The sequence below is a fragment of the Bos taurus genome, chromosome 1 (genome assembly GCF_002263795.3).
Source record: "Bos taurus isolate L1 Dominette 01449 registration number 42190680 breed Hereford chromosome 1, ARS-UCD2.0, whole genome shotgun sequence".
Classification (NCBI taxonomy): domain Eukaryota; kingdom Metazoa; phylum Chordata; class Mammalia; order Artiodactyla; family Bovidae; genus Bos; species Bos taurus.
The window spans coordinates 70,521,928-70,537,998 of NC_037328.1; the positions used below are offsets into that span (position 1 = coordinate 70,521,928).

The 16,071-nt window shown below is 45.5% G+C and overlaps 1 protein-coding gene across 1 annotated transcript in view; it reads right to left on the bottom strand.

Annotated features, from left to right (window-relative positions):
- MUC4 (mucin 4, cell surface associated) overlaps window positions 1-12,766 on the bottom strand; it is a 50,846-nt gene extending 38,080 nt beyond the window's left edge. The window contains exon 1 of the mRNA NM_001435095.1: window positions 12,534-12,766. Within this exon, the coding sequence (NP_001422024.1) occupies window positions 12,534-12,615 (82 nt within the window). The 5' untranslated portion in view covers window positions 12,616-12,766. The remainder of the gene's footprint in view (window positions 1-12,533) is intronic.
- Between the last annotated feature and the right edge of the window lie 3,305 nt (window positions 12,767-16,071).

Sequence of the window (16,071 nt, forward strand, 5' to 3'; positions counted from 1 at the left end):
AAATGCCATAGCAAATATCATCCTCAATGGTGAAACACTGCAGTGTTTCTCTCCAAGATCAAGAACAAGGCAAGGGTGCCTGTTTTTGCCACTTCTATTCAACACAGTACTGGATATTAGTATTAGTCATTCAGTCGTGTCTGACTCTTTCAACCCCATGGACTATAGCCCTCCAGACTCCTCTGTTCATGGGATTGTTCAGGCAAGAATACTGGAGCGGATTGCCATTCCCTTCTCCAAGGGATCTTCCTCACCCAGAGATCAAATCTGGGTCTCCTGTATTGCAGGTGGATTCTTTACCATTTGAACCAGCAAGGAAGCTGTATAATACAAAAAATTATAGCCCAAAGGTCAAGCAATACAAAATTTAATAAATATTGAGAAGAATCCAACAGTTAATAGAATAAAATTCTAGCCAGTATCTACTTTTGTGTAAATAAAAGATTATCATATAGAAAACTTGTTCTATTAAAAGTGTCTTCTAGAAAGGGAAGAAATTATAAAGAAACAGGCTATGTTAGAGATCTAGTTAAGTGCCCTCCTTTTACAAATTAGAGACTGAGACTCGATCTTAATAAGTAACTTGTCCAAGATAAGTACTGGGAGTTCAAGCCAAATCAATTACACAAGAAAAAAAAATAAATTAAAAGTCATCCAAATTGGAATGAGAAATAAGTAAAATTATCCCTGTTTGCAGATGAAGATGTGGGACGATTGGAACCCTTGTTCTCTGTTGGTGGGAACATAAAATGATATAGTCAGTATGGCAGGAACAGTATGGCAGTTCCTTAAAAATAATAAAAATAGAATTACCATATGATCCAGTAAGTAAGTCCCATACATCAGCAAAAAAAAAGAGTTTTTTGGTGGTAGTGTTTTTTTAGTGACAAATATAAAGTACTGAAGAATAAATCTAACAAATGATGTGGCTAATCTTTATGGACAAAGTTAAATGATATTGAAATATATTAAAGAAGACATACTCATTATATAAAAATTATAAAATACAAATCCTTCAAAGACCAAATCCCATAATCTTTAGACAATCACATTGTTATGTGTCCTTCTATAATTATTCTTATGCTTTAAAAAATACATAGTTACCTAGTATATATAACTTTGCATCCTTTTAAAAAATTTCATCTGATATAACAAGCATTTCTTCATGTTTTTATTCTTTGTGCAGACACCCGGAAGAAAGACAGACCTTTTTTATCTTGGATGGCAGTTCTTTGTCTTCCTCTGTTTGTAGGCCTGGAAAAGCTGGCTCAGGGGGATTGGGCCAGCTAAGGTCAACAGCAAGATCTTGGATGTCGTAGGTAAACGCTGACTAGGCTCTGGAGGCTTCCCTTTACTAACAAAGCCACTCCATCAACCTGAATACCTGCATTATTACCATTCCCATCTCCCTACAAAGAGCAGTAGCACTGGGGCAGGTCTATCTCCTAGAGCACTTCCTCCATTGTGTCCTGCAATAACAACCTCTCTGTGAAATAATGGGAGCTCAAGGATCACGTACCCTTTGCTTGTAAGTTTTTCCTTAATAAACCTTACTTTATGTTCTTTCCATGTGTTACTAGTGTGTTGTGAGTGGAGGGGGAGGGAAGAGAGAGAGAGAGTCTGCGTCCCTTGTGGAACACTGGACATCATTTTTACATCAAATAATATTCCCATATTAACTTACTGTTGGACACTTAGCCTGTTTCCAGTGTATTGCTATTATAAACAAAGTTTTGATCACTGTCTTTCTGAATGATATTTTGTTTTGTTTTCTTTGTTCAGCTCATTTCCTCAACATAAATTTCTGTAAGTAGAATGACTGGTTAATGCTTATAAAAGTCTTCATGTCATTAATGAAAGCTGAAAGAGTTAGTCACTCAGTCGTGTCAACCCCATGGACTGTAGCCTGCCAGGCTCCTCTGTCCATGGAATTCTCCAGGCATGAATACTGGAGTGGGTAATCATTTCCTTCTCCAGGGGATCTTCCAGACCCAGGAATTGAACCCGGGGTCTCCTGCATTGCAGGCAGATTCTTTACCATCTGAGCCATCATGGAAGCCCCATGTCATTAATACATAGTGCCAAATTTCTTTGCAGAAAAGTCATGCCAAAGTGTAGTCCCGTTGGCAGTGGATGAGCGAGAATGGCCCAATATCTTCTTCCTTTGAGAAAAATCTTGTCAAACAGGGCTGTGTCCTTTTGAACCTTTAGAAAACTTGCTAACTATGAGGTGAGTTGATTAGAGTCTCCTGTTCCAGCGTGTCTCCCACAAAGTTTCAGTTTTCTGCTCTTGTTTCCTGATTTGTGGGGATCTTTGCCAGCTGTGCCTAGGGCAGTAGAGAGCCAAGGAAATCACCCAATGGCAAGATTCACCCTGAAGAGAAAATTGACTCACCGATGGGCAGCAGTGCCCTGAAAGGTGTGTAGAAGCTGGAGGAAAGAGACAGAACCATTCGCCTCGCTGTCCTGTGCAGGGAGCCTGGGCCATCTGTGCGTGTGTCAGTCTCAGAAGGGGCACAGCCCCCGTGCTCATGCGGACGCAGCCGCAGTCCCTCTCACAGAGGAGAAACGAGGATGTATGACTTGTTGCTCACAGAGAGCTGGGTCTGCGCTTCCCAGGTCAAGGATGAGGATGTTGTCCTCTCAGACATTCTTGGCGACTAAAGGCTGAAATTTCTGAGAGCTTTCTTTGTTGGCGGTGATTTCAGGCTTCTGCCCCTCTGTGGTCAGGATTTGATAGCTGAAGACTTTCCAAAGCTGTCCCTCAGAGGTAATGGGTTGGTGTTAGATGAAGGATGTGAAGGCCACTGGAGTCCCTGCTCTAGGAACTGTGGCCGTGGAACTGGTGGCTGTGGTTCGTGTTCTTGCTGTTATCTTAGAGGAAACAGAAACTGTGGCCACTATTGTGTCTGCTGGGTATTTTTCCTCCATTGTTCCTAGAATTCGATGAGGAAAGATGCTAATTCCAAATGCCCTTAGGATGACTGAGCTCATGATAGAGCCAGGGCCTGGAATGATGCCTGGTGTACAGGAATTACTTCACAGACTTCTGTTGAATGGATGAACTCAAGGTATCCTCATCCCTTGGTTGGTTCCTTCAGCTGAGGTTGGAGAGAGGGTTAAACGGCACCTATTTCTCCTGTGACTGTCACAGTGGTCCAGGAGCCAGGAGGAGAACAATACAATGGCCACAGTCCGGGAAGTGTGAACACGGCTGTGGCAAAAGGTAGCCAGACTCCTGAGGCTTCCGTAGGCTAGGAAGCTGTGCCTGCCTTAGTGGGGGTCAGGGAGAGATGAGCTCCAAGACCAAGATGGTGGAAGCTGGAGATGGGGGCATTGGGGAAAAAGAAAGCTGGAGTGGTGCTGGTAAGCTGATGGTCAAAGCTGGATTGTGACAATTTTTGACTTGGTTCCAGAGCTTCTGGAATTATCATCAGGGTAAACTTGGTATTGCCACACCAGATGCTGGGAGACATTAGATTAAATAACTTGTGGTGATATCCAAGGTGAAGAAATGGTGGTCAATAGGCATTGTTTGGGATATGACTTCAGTGAGTATAGTTGGAAAGGAGAGACAAAGTTCTTGCTTTGAAGCCAGCTATAATGATGAATTCTAAATGATTCTATTTGATGTTATTGACATAATTTTTTTTCAGTCAGCTCTAAGAAGGTGGCTCCATTTACTGATGAGGAAAGGGAAGAAAGGCTTAAGAAATCTGTAACAACATCAGTGATTTTTCCATTGTCCTGGTTCCCTCAGAACACAGGTCAGCTGGTCTTTGACTTGAAGGAATAGAGAATGAAGTGGGAAAATGATATGGTAGTAGCTATTATGATTCAGTGTTTGGTTGTTTTAGCTGTGATTCCAGACAAACACGGTACCTCTGATGCCCCCTAACAAGGTCCTTTCTGAGGCTGACAGTGACAAGTCAATGGAGACAAGGCCACAGAGTACTTAAGAGTGTGGGTTCCACAGATTCACAGACATGGAAACAAACTTATGGTCTCCAAAGGGGAAGAGGGGAGGGATAAATTAGGAATCTAGGATGAACAGGTATACACTGGTGGTGGTTTAGTGGCTAAGTTGTGTCCGACTCTTGTGACCCCACGGACTGTAGCCCGTCAGGCTCTTCTGTCCATGAGATTTTTCAGGCAAGAATACTGGAGTGGGTTGCCATTTCCTTCTCCAGGGGATCTTCTGGACCCGGGAATCAAACCTGGTTCTCCTGCATTGCAGGCAAATTACTGCATTGTAGGCAGATTCTTTACTGACTGAGCGAAGACTGAGAGAAGCCTAACAGATACACCTTCAGTTCAGTTCAGTTGCTTAGTCATGTCCAACTCTTTGAGACCTCATGGACTCCATCATGTCAGGCCTCCCTCCATCACCAACTCCTGGAGTTTACTCAAACTCATGTCCATTGAGTTGGGGATGCCATCCAATCATCTCATCCTCTGTCGTACCCTTTTCCTCCCACCTTCAATCTTTCCCAGCATCAGGGTCTTTTCCAATGAGTCAGTTCTTTGCATCAGGTGGCCAAAGTATTGGAGTTTCAGCTTCAACATCAGTCCTTCCAATGAACACCGAGAACTGATCTCCTTTAGGATGGACAGGTTGGATCTCCTTGTAGTCCAAGGGACTCTCAAGAGTCTTCTCCAATGCCACAGTTCAAAAGCATCAACTCTTCGGTGCTCAGCTTTTTTACAGTCCAATTGTCACATCCATACATGACCACTGGAAAAACCATAGCTTTGACTAGACGAACAGATACACACTACTACATACAAAATAGATAAACAACTAGATCCTACTGAATAGCACAGGAAATTATGGTCAATGATCTTTCAATTAACCATAATAAAAAGAGCATGAATATAAATATACATATATATGTATAAAGTGTCAGTTTCAGAGTCAAACTAACCAACATTCACAATGTGACTTGGGCAAGTTACTTGACCTCTCTGAGTCTTGAGGTCCTTATTTTTAAAAGTGGGATGAGGGTAGATGCTAGTAATACCAAAGGGTACTGTATGTAAAATAGTTAGCCCAGTATCTAAACTCAATAAAAGGCACTCTGCACTGCCTGCTGTCCTGGTCTCTACAAAGTCCTGCGTGCGTGCTCAGTCACTTCAGTCATGTCTGACTCTTTTAAACCCCGTGGACTATAGCCCACCGGGCTCCTCTGTCCATGGGATTTTCTAGGCAAGAATACTGGAATGGGCTGCCATGCCCTCCTCCAGGAAGTCTTTCTGACCCAGGGAGCAAACCCAATCTCTTGCATCTCCTGCAATGGCAGGAGGGTTCTTTACCACTGGTGCCACCTGGGAAGCCCTGAGAGCCTGGCAAAGGCAGCAGTCCTTGTGACCATGTCCTTATTAGGGCAGAAGGTCAGCTTGCTGATGATTTTATAATTACCCACTCCCTTCCCAGATCTTTGCTGCTACCAGCAGGCCAAGCCATAGCACTTTCTGCTGGGACTCCTACAGCCAGTTCCTAACTGGTTTCCAATTCACCCTTGCCCTCTTCCAATCCATTTCCTTCCAGGAATCCAGAGCAGCCATTACAAAGTTCAAACCTGATCATATCACTGCTTTACCTGTAACCCTGTACTGTCTGCCCATCTTGTGCTAAGTGCTAAGTCACCTCAGTCATGTCCAACTCGTTGCAACCCTATGGACTGTAGCCTGCCAGGCTCCATTGTCCGTGGGATTCTGCAGGCAAGAATACTGGAGTGGGTTGCCATGCTCTCCCCCAGGGTATCTTCCCAACACAGGAATCGAACCCGAATCTCTTATGTCTCCTGCATTGGCAGGCAGGATCTTTACCACTAGCACCACCTGGGAATCCCATGTCTGCCCATCTTAGTTCCTTAAAATCCACACTCCATTTCACTGTTTACAAGGTCTTACCTCATCCAAATCTGCCCACCTCTTTCAAGTACTCCTAAGGGCCAAGGTCTCTCCTTACTCTGCATGTCTTCCCCTGCCTGGCTCATGCTCCCTTCTCCTCCTCCTCCCCCCTCCTCTCCCACAATTTCCACCTCATTTTATTACTTAGACTTGGGTTTCAGCTCATACACACAGCACTTCCTCAGAGAGGGCTTCATGGACTTATTAATCTAAATGAAGTTTCCCTACTTTGCTCTCATCATAATACTTGTTCAACATAATACCGCATTTGAGGAATTTTTCTGTAATTATTTTGTAACTCTCTGCACACTAGATCTTAGCTCCAGGAGGCTGGGCCTTGGCTGTTTCATTCTTCTCTGTGTTCACACGTGCTGCCCTAGAACAATGTCAGGCACAACTTCTTAAATAGTTGTTTAACTAGCAAATGTATGAATGAATGAATGAATATCTCAGCATGAGGTGTGGGTGCTTCTGTTGACCCTCCATTGATGAGCAGGGCTGGTTTACAGAGCTTGTGTGTCACAGTGCTAATGCAGTGCCCATCTTCTAGGCCCAGCTCCCCGATTTATGGCTGCATGACCTCACACAAGCTTTGGAGGTAGAAACCATGACTTCATTATCCTTGTGTCTAGAGCATTTGGCACGAGTCAAAATTCAGCAAGTGAATGAGTAACTCCTCACTCTTTTCTGTTCTGAATTCCCCCAAACCCACTATCAAATTCAAGCAATTTTAGTTGGGGGCTTCTATACAGATCAGAGATGTCTATGAAGACCTGAAAAGTGCACATGTGGAGAATCTGGCTTCCTGTTGCACAAGCCAGTGCCCTCCATTAGGAGCATGGCCATGACTCTGGAGGCTGCGTGTGCAAACACAGACACCTAGTTTCTAGGCCCACTTTGGAATCTCAAGAAAAATGTTGAGTATTTAAAGCTCTATGAAATGCCAAAAATGGAGTTCATTTCAACTCAACTCTTTAGTGCTATGCTGGGAATGAGGACATAATGGTGAGCAAGTGTCTGCTTGCCATGAATCAGCCTAGTAGAATGTGAAAGGTAGGAACTAGAAGGAGAGATGGCCTGGAAAGTCTTCAGTCCTGTCCTTGGGAGAGATGGCTTGATGGGCTCCATCAGTGCCTCTCTGAAGCATTCAGAGATGCCACAAAACCAGAGAACAGACACGGTAGCAAACCACATGTTTGAGCACATAAAAGACCAACTGTTTCTTGGCCTCTCCTGACAAGGGAGACATAAATTACTGATATGTCAAACTCTGCAAGGACAGCCTCTGCATCTGGAACAGAGCTCAGTAACCAAGGGTGTGGAGGAGCTTGCTGTGCAAGGAACTGAGCAGCCACAAGCCACATTCTTTTTTTTTTTTAGTGTACTGTGTCATTTGGGTTTTGTTTGTTCATTTGTTTTTTAAGTTTTTACTTTGTATTGGGGTATATGTTGCTGCTGCGCTTCTGCTGCTAAGTCGCTTCAGTTGTGTCCGACTCTGTGCGACCCCATAGACGGCAGCCCACCAGGCTCCCCCGTCCCTGGGATTCTCCAGGCAAGAACACTGGAGTGGGTTGCCATTTCCTTCTCCAATGCATGAAAGTGAAAAGTGAAAGAGAAGTCGCTCAGTCGTGTCCGACTCTTAGCGACCCCATGGACTACAGCCTACCAGGCTCCTCCGTCCATGGGATTTTCCAGGCAAGAGTACTGGAGTGGGGTGCCATTGCCTTCTTGGATTGGGGTATATAGCCAATGAGAACTGACTCATTGGAAAAGACCTTGATGCCGGGAAAGATTGAAGGCAGGAGGAGAAGGGGACGACAGAGGATGAGATGGTTGGATGGCATCACCAACTCAATGGACATGAGTTTGAGCAAGCTCTGTGAGTTGGTGATGGACGGGGAAGCCTGGTGTGCTTCAGTCCATGGGATTGTAAAGAATCAGACACAACTGAGCCACTGAACTGATATAGCCAATTAACAGTGTTGTGATAGTTTCAGGAGAACCATGAAGGGACTCAGCCATACATAAACATGTATTCATTTTCCCCCAAATTCCGCTCCCATCCAAGTTGGCACATAACGTTGAGCAGAGTTCCATGTGCTATACAATAGGTCCTTGTTGGTTAACTATTTAAAATATAGCAGTGTTTTTAAGCAGTGTTCCCTAACTATCCCTTCCCCTCTGGCAATTGTAAGTTCGTTTTCTGTGAGTCTCTTTCTGTTTTGTAAGTTCACTTGTATCATTTCTTTTTAGATTCTATATCTGAGGGATGTCATATGTTATCTCTCATTCTCTGACTTACTTCACTCAATATGACACTTTCTAGGTCCATCCATGTTACTGCAGATGGCATTATATCATTCTTTTAATGGCCAAGTAATATTCCATTGTATATAAGTATCACATCTTCTTTATCCATTCCTCTGTTGATGGACATTTAGGTTGCTTCCATGTCTTGGCTATTGTAAACAGTGCTGCAAGGAACATTGGGGTGCATGTATCTTTTCGGACCATGTTTTTTTTTCTGGATATATGTCCAGGAGTAGGATTGTAGGGTCATACGTTAGCTCTATTTTTAGTTTTTTAAGGCGCTTCCACACTGTTCTCCATAGTGGCTGTACCAATTTACATTCTCACCAATAGGGTAGGAGGATTCCTTTCTCTCCACACCCTCTCCAGCATTCATTGTTTGTGGATTTTTTGATGATAGCCAATCTGGCTGGTGTAAGGTGATATCTCATTGTAGTTTTGATTTGCATTTCTCTGATAATTAGCGGTGTTGAGCATCTTTTCATGTGTCTATTGGCCATCTTTGGAGAAATATCTATTTAGGTCTCCTGGCCATTTTTTGAGTGGGTTGTTTCTTATTATTAAGTGTCATGAACTGTTTGTAAATTTTGGAGACTAATTCTTTATCAGTCACATCATTTGCAAATATTTTCTCCCAATATGTGGGTTGTCTTTTTGCTTTGTTTATTGTTTCCGTTGCTGTGAAAAAGCTTTTGAGTTTAAATAGATCCCATTTGTTAATTTTTTATTTTTATGTCTATTATTCTAGGAGGTCGATCAAAAAAGATGTTGCTGTGATTTATGTCAGAGAGTGTTTCTCCTTTGTTTTTGTTTTTTTTCCTCTAGGAGTTTTATAATGCCCAGTCTCACATTTAGGTCTTTAATCTTTTTTGAGCTTATTTTTGTGTGTGGTGTTAAAAAATGGTCTATTTCCTTTTTTTTACATGTAAGAAGCCACATTCTGAATAAACCAAGTGGACACTTGCAAAGCTACAGGAAAATGGGAGGTGTTTTTTAAAGAGATCAAAGGTCTTTTAGATGAATGGGAATGTCTCCACGCCAACGGAAATGTCCTTTCCATTCTGCCTCTATCCCCCTTCTGCCCTAGTCTCCCAGCTCTAAAATACAGTGGTCCCGAATAATGCTATTTGCAGCAACATGAATGGACCTAGAGATTATCACACTAAATGAAATAAATCAGACAGAGACAAATATCACATGATATCACTTACATGTGGAATCTAAATAATAATACAAATGAACCTGTATACAAGACAAAAATAGCTGCACAGACATAGAAAACAAACTTACAGTTACCAAAAGGGAAAAGAGGGGCAACGATAAATTAGGAGTATGGGATTAATAAATACGGACCACTGTATACAAAATAGATAAACAAGGACCTACCGTAAAGCACATAGAACTACATTCAATATCTTATAATAACCTATAATGGAAAGGAATCTGAAGCTGTACACTTGAAACTAACACAGTATTGTAAACCAACTATAATTTAATACATTTTAAAATACAATAAAAATGCAGTGGTCCCTCTCTCTCTTCTGCTGTGTACTGTGTCTGTGTGTGCTAAGTTACTTCAGTCATATCTAGCTCTTTACAACTCTATGGACTGTAGCCCGCCAGGATTCTCTGTCCATGGGATTCTGCAGGTAAGAATACTGGAGTGGGTTGCCATGCCCTCCTTCAGGGGATCTTCCAGACCCAGGGATCGCACCTGTGTCTTATGTCTCCTGCACTGGGAGGTGGGTTCTTTACCACTAGCACCACCTGGGAAGCCCCTGCTTTGTACTAGATACAACCTTATTTTATCTTCACCACTACCCTGAGTAATAGCGCCTTTTCATTTCACTAACTTTGCCAATGACGTCTGTGAGCTAAATATTCTATCCTCCTATCCCCTGGGCTGGTAAGTGGCAAACTTGACATGGGGTCTTTCGGTTTGAACTTCCTGCTTTTTGCTCTACGTTTTGCTGAGCTATTGACCTGAATTTGATGAATTTTCCTATCAGGACCTCTTGTTCAGGGACTTTCTCCTTTTGAATGTGCCCGAGCACAGGGAGGGTTTCCCAAGGTGGGGCAGACCCCAGTGGAGGGTTCAAATTCCCCTGGTGGCAAGTTGGGTGGGTCTCTCCTAGATAGATTAGTGGTTCTTAGAGAGAAGGGGACAGGAGAGCCCTTCCCTGGGGCCCTTGGTGACTGTGGATCTCTCTTGTCCTGCACTTGCTACAGGACCTCATCACCTCCCAATGGCTGTGGAGGGCGGTGGCCCTTCGGTTACTAGACCACTGAGAGTATGGGAGACTGAGGCTTATTTTGACTTAGTTTTCTTGCCAGAGGGGGTGGAATTAGGGTTTCCAGGCTTCCTTCTGAGCCATTCCTACCAGAAGCCACCAGTAGACACCAAGTCTCTGCTGGCTCCCTATCCAGCCCGCCTGTGTCCACCTTTCTCTTCTCCTTTCCCCTTCAAGAGCCAGGGCTTTTTCCTACAGAAGCCCTTACACTGTAACAGTTTCAGTGGAAATCCCAGCGTTTCTCCTTCCAACCTGGGGTAGAGGCTCAGACACCTGCTCCAGAGAAGACTCTGGCCTGGACGAGGGTGCTGGCACCGTATGGAAGCAGACCCTAGGCTCGGACATAGGCAGGTCACCTGTAGGCACCCCCTCAGGGAGCCAAGAAAATGGGACTGACCAGTTCCCACTTCTCCAGAAGCCCCCACCCCAGCAGATGTGGGGGGCTCACTGCCCAACCCATGGAGACTACTTTTCCCTCCAAGGTCCTCTGGATACGCCACCACATGCCTGGGAGGCCAACTCCCAGCCCACTCCCCCTCTTTTCCTGGCCCTGTTCCATCCTGTGCCCTTTCCCAATGCACAGGACTCAGATCCAGGGCACCTGTGTGCGGCTTCAGGACAACCTTCCACCTTCAAGGTCCGCCCCTCACTCACATGCCATCACTCCCCACCCGTCTTCTCTCGCCCACTCCCACCCCACTTCTTGCCCTTTCAGGCTCCTCTCCACACACTTCCTGGCTCCTCTTGAGCTTGATGACCCTAATGCAAGGCCGAGGGCAGAGCTGGTACTAAACATCTTTGTGTGTTGATTTTAAATCACAGAATGCTAAAACTTAAGGACTTAGCAATCCAGAGGTCATGCCATCCATCACCCTGCTTTTTGCATGGGGAAGTGAGGCCTGGAAAGACATACAATGGGAACTGGTCACAGGACCAGATCACTCATTGGCAAAGCCAAGACCACACCCAAGGTCCCTAAATCCAATCCATCTTCTCCCCATTGCCCATGGCCATGACTTCTACAGACACCCCTCAGTCTATCCCCCAGGAACACACCCTGAATGGTTGGTAGCTGCAGACTCTGCAGGCTCCTGCTGGCCTCCATTTCCTCACTGTGATGAGCAGTGAGGATGAGGGGTGGTTGGGAGGGTGGTAGAGATTGTGGGGGTTCCATTTGTTCTTAGCCAAGCCCTTAAATGTGGCAAGGAAGATGGAATCTTCCACATCCCTCACATTGCACCTCTCATTATCTCTAAGACAGTGTGTTCCTCTGACCCACCTAATGAGGAATGAGTCCTCGGGTGAGGTGAAGTCTTTTTCAGGCCTCCTGAGGAGGCAAGGGAGCTGTGATTACATCTTTGCTATGGGCTATTGACCACTTCCCCTGTGGCTCAATTGTAAAGAATCTGCGTGCAATGCAGGAGACCCCAGTTCAATTCCTGGATTGGGAAGATCCCCTGGAGAAGGAAATGGCAACTCACTCCAGTATCCTTGCCTGGAAAATTTCATGGATAGAGGAGCCTGGTGGGCTGCAGTCCATGGGGTCCCAAAGAGTCAGTCACAACTGAGCGACTAACACTTCCTTCCTTGTCTCCTCCTCTTCCCTCCGTATGTACCTTGTTTTGATTCATTTGTTTGTTTCTCCCTTGTCTTTCCCTCTGACCTTTCATCTTTCTATAAGTTTTTCTTCCAGCTTGGTCATGGAACTTTCCTGTTTTTCTGTGTCATTCACTCTCCTTAACTTTCTCTCTCTTTCCACAGTTCTGCTTTCCTGGTTCTCCCTGTGGGTTTTCCCCAAGCCAGGCTGTTCCTCCCAACGTCTCCCTGCTTCTCTCTGACTCTTTCCTCCTTCCCCTCTGTCTAGCGTTCTCTTTCTCTCTCCCTCATCTTGTGCCATCTCTGCCCACTCACTTCTCTCTGCCTCTCTCTTTGTCCCCCCATGAAAGATCGCAGCTCCTCGGAGGCTCAGTGAAGTCAGCCACCCCCAGCCCCAAATGCTGCCCCAAGTACATCACTTACCCAGGACCACTGGCCCAAGGATGTAGGAACACAAGCAGCTCAGGAACATGCAGGGGAGCCTCCTCCAGTGGGTACCCCTCATGGCTCTGGAAAGAGTCCCTCACGGTCCCCCAGGAAGGTCCTTGGCACAGAAGCGATGGTGTGAGGAGCAGAGGTGAATCTGTCCCCACTGGCTGCTGGCGTTAAATAGGTGTGTTTCACTGAGGGGCCACAGTACCAGAAGAGGACAAAAGAAGGTGTGGCCCCCATGCCAATCATCCTTGCCTTGTCTTTTCTTTCCTCAGTCCCCACCCCCTTCCCCAACCAGGGAAGAATAAAAACACCAATACACCCATTTCTGCATTCCTAGGCAGCCTGAGCCAGGTAGGGGGAGGGGCGGGAGGGGCATGTAGGGGAATAGAAACCTGGACATCCTGAAAATGAGGAGCCCACAGAGGAGCCCACCCTCCTGCCTGGTGTTCTGCCTGGGCTGCTCATGTCTTGCCAGCACTTTGGACTGCCACAGCGGGAGCAGCTAAGTCATTTCAGAAGACAGAACAGGTCAGAACAGGGAAGAGAGGAGCCAAGAGGCATTGAGTTTGGGGCTGTACGCCTAGGAAAAGAAATGAAATTTGAGAAGATCCTAAGAAACATAGAAAGTGGGAGGAAAGATGTGGGGTGAGAGGCAGGAATTAGAGGTACCCCATATGCAACTTGTGGGGTGGAGCTTTGGGCTCAGAATATCTGCTCAGTCAGGCCATCCCTGGCAATCCTGTGGTTGAGACTTCACGTTCCAATGCAGAAGATGTGGGAGCTAAGATCCCACATGCCTCGTGGCCAAAAAACCAAAACATAAAACAGAGGCAATATTGCAGCAAATTCAATAAAGACTTTAAAGTGGCCCACATTAAAAAAAAAATCTTAATATTTGCTTCATGTCAGGAAAAGGGTCCACCCTCACCATTTGGTGGATTTCCTCTTTCTACTAGAGGGTGTAACAGAGTCAGGGTCTTTAAAGTCTGAGGCAGCCTGGGGAAGCAAGCTTGAGGAATCTGAGGCGGGTAGTGGGGTTGAGAGTAGAACCTAGGGAGAAGGAATTTTGACCCCGAGGAAGCAGGGGCTGCTTCTGGAGACCTTGGCACTCCAGTCACCTATTTTGACTTCTTGGGACTCGCAGGCATAACTAAGAAGGAAGAGAAAGCCTCAGCTGGGTGTGCCAGGCAGAATCTGAAGGTGAGAGAAGGTAGCTAGTTGGTTCTGCAAAGGACAGCAATGGTGATCTTCCCCTGCTCTTTGCCACAACTAGAACCTTTGCTTCTGGTTCCTCCAGATTTGATTCCCTGAGCGTGGAATCTATGGAGTGATTGGTCCCTGAGCAGGAAGCTCAGACTTCCACTGCACAGCCCAGGATGAGGAATCGGCATGTCCACATTCCCAGGCAGAACTTGGAGTCATCCAGAGAGGAGTGGAGGGCTACACTGTGGTGCCATCTCAGAGGACCAGGAAGGCTCCACCACCTTGCTGGCTACTTGCTTTCTGAAGCTGAAATTCCAGTTACAGCCAAAGTCAAAAGCCTGGACCATCCAGGTATAATGTCAATACTACAGAGAAGTAGCATGGTCCCCCCAACAGTCCCCCCACCTCCGTATGGACCAGTTGATCCCTTTCTTTACCAGGAGAAGGAAATTCACAAAGGTAAGGAGGAATTTTAAGCATAGAATGGTGGGACTGGATATGAGGAAGATATCACTGAAACAAATTTACACAGACACCAAAGTTGACTTGGCCTTCTTGATCATTTTGCTGTGTCAGTTCTTGCTCAGGAGTTCTTTCTATTTACTCATAACATGTTTTGTTTGATGACATTTTTCTGGACTACAGTTTCCAACTTACAGAGGAGAAAAAAGCATTCAAGTTAGACCAAAGTAAGAGCTGGATATGTTGTCAACCTAACGCAGCCAACCTCCCACTTCTCAGTGCAGGGAGCACTAGAGGTGCAGAGAGTTCTCCAGAAGCCACTGTGGTGGTCAAGACTTCTACTGGGCTCAGGACACCTGAACCTGAATCCCAGCTCTGCCACCCAAGGCAAATTATGTCCTCTTTGAGGCTTATTTTCTTCATCTGTGAAATAGGGATATTACGTCAAAAAAAAAAAAAAAAAAAAGTAGAACTGAACTATAGTTAAAGCATTAAAAAATAGATTTTATTCAGAACTCTTGCAATATGAGAAAAGGGACCTCAGTATAGACCTGGGCTTAACTCCAAATGATCATAGACAAGTGGAAAGCTACAGCCAAGAAGCAGGGAGGGGGGTCAGTGGATAGAAAATTACTAAGAAAAAACAGAGGGTGAGTGGATTCTGGCTAAAACAACTTAACAGAATTTTTGGCGAAAGACAGACCAGGGTAATTAAATATCACCTGAGGGGATGGTGGAGGATAAGGAAGCTGATCAGACATTGAGAGTACCAGATATTGAAGATGGGCCTTTTTTTTTGCTAAACTGACTGGGCAGGGCTCTCGCTAAATCTAAATTTTATAGAAAAGTGCACAGATGGCTCTAGAAGGAGGTTTAGGAGGCTGAATACAGTTCAGTCAAGCAAAAGTCTTTGTCAAATAACACCTATGCAAAAGGTTGTGGGGGCTTCCCAGGTGGCACTAGTGGTAAAGAATCTGCCTGCCAAACTGCCAGTGTTGGAGACATAAGAGACGTGAATTCAGTCCTTGGGTCAGGAAGATCCCCTGGAGGATGGCATAGCAACTTACTCCAGTATTCTTGTCTGGAGAATCCCATGGACAAAAGAATCTGGTGGGCTACAGTCCATAGGGTTGCAAAGAGTCGGACATGACTGAAGCAACTTGGCACGCAAAAGGTTGTGAGAATAAAATAAGCCCAAACATGGAAACGTGCTTTATAAATGTGAAGACACTCAGAGAGGGCACTTGCCCCCTCATTTCATCCTGACGTCATCCCTGAAGGTAGAAACAAGTGAGGGAAGCAGGGCATGAGGAGGACACTGGAAAAGAATTTCCAGGCTCATCTGCCTACTGAGGTCTTTCCAGTGCTCCCTTTGGGTTTTAGGATGTTGGCACGTATGAATTCATCTTCTCCCTGCCTGCTTCCAGTTCCTGTCTCATCTCCCTCTGAGCCCAGCTACCTGTCAGCTGGGCCTCCCAGGTGGCACCAACGGTAAAGAACTAGCCTGCCAATGAGGAGACACACAAGAGACGTGGGTTCGATCCCTGGGTTGGGAAGATCCCCTGAAGGAGGGCATAGCAACCCACTCCAGTATTCTTGCCTGGAGAATCCCATTGGCAGAGGAACCTGGTGGGCTACAAGTCCCATGGGGTTGCAAAGAGTCAGACATGACTAAAGTGACTTAGCATGGCAAGGCACCTGTCAGCTCACCCCTTTTCCAGAGTTGGGACACTTCTAGATTTCCATAACAAATGCCTTTCTTGATCTGCTTGTCCTTCCTTCTCCCCTCCCAAGGTGTCTGATGGGGACAAAGAGAGGTGGGTGAAAAGGGAGGAGGCAAGTAGATGCCCTGAGGTCTTTC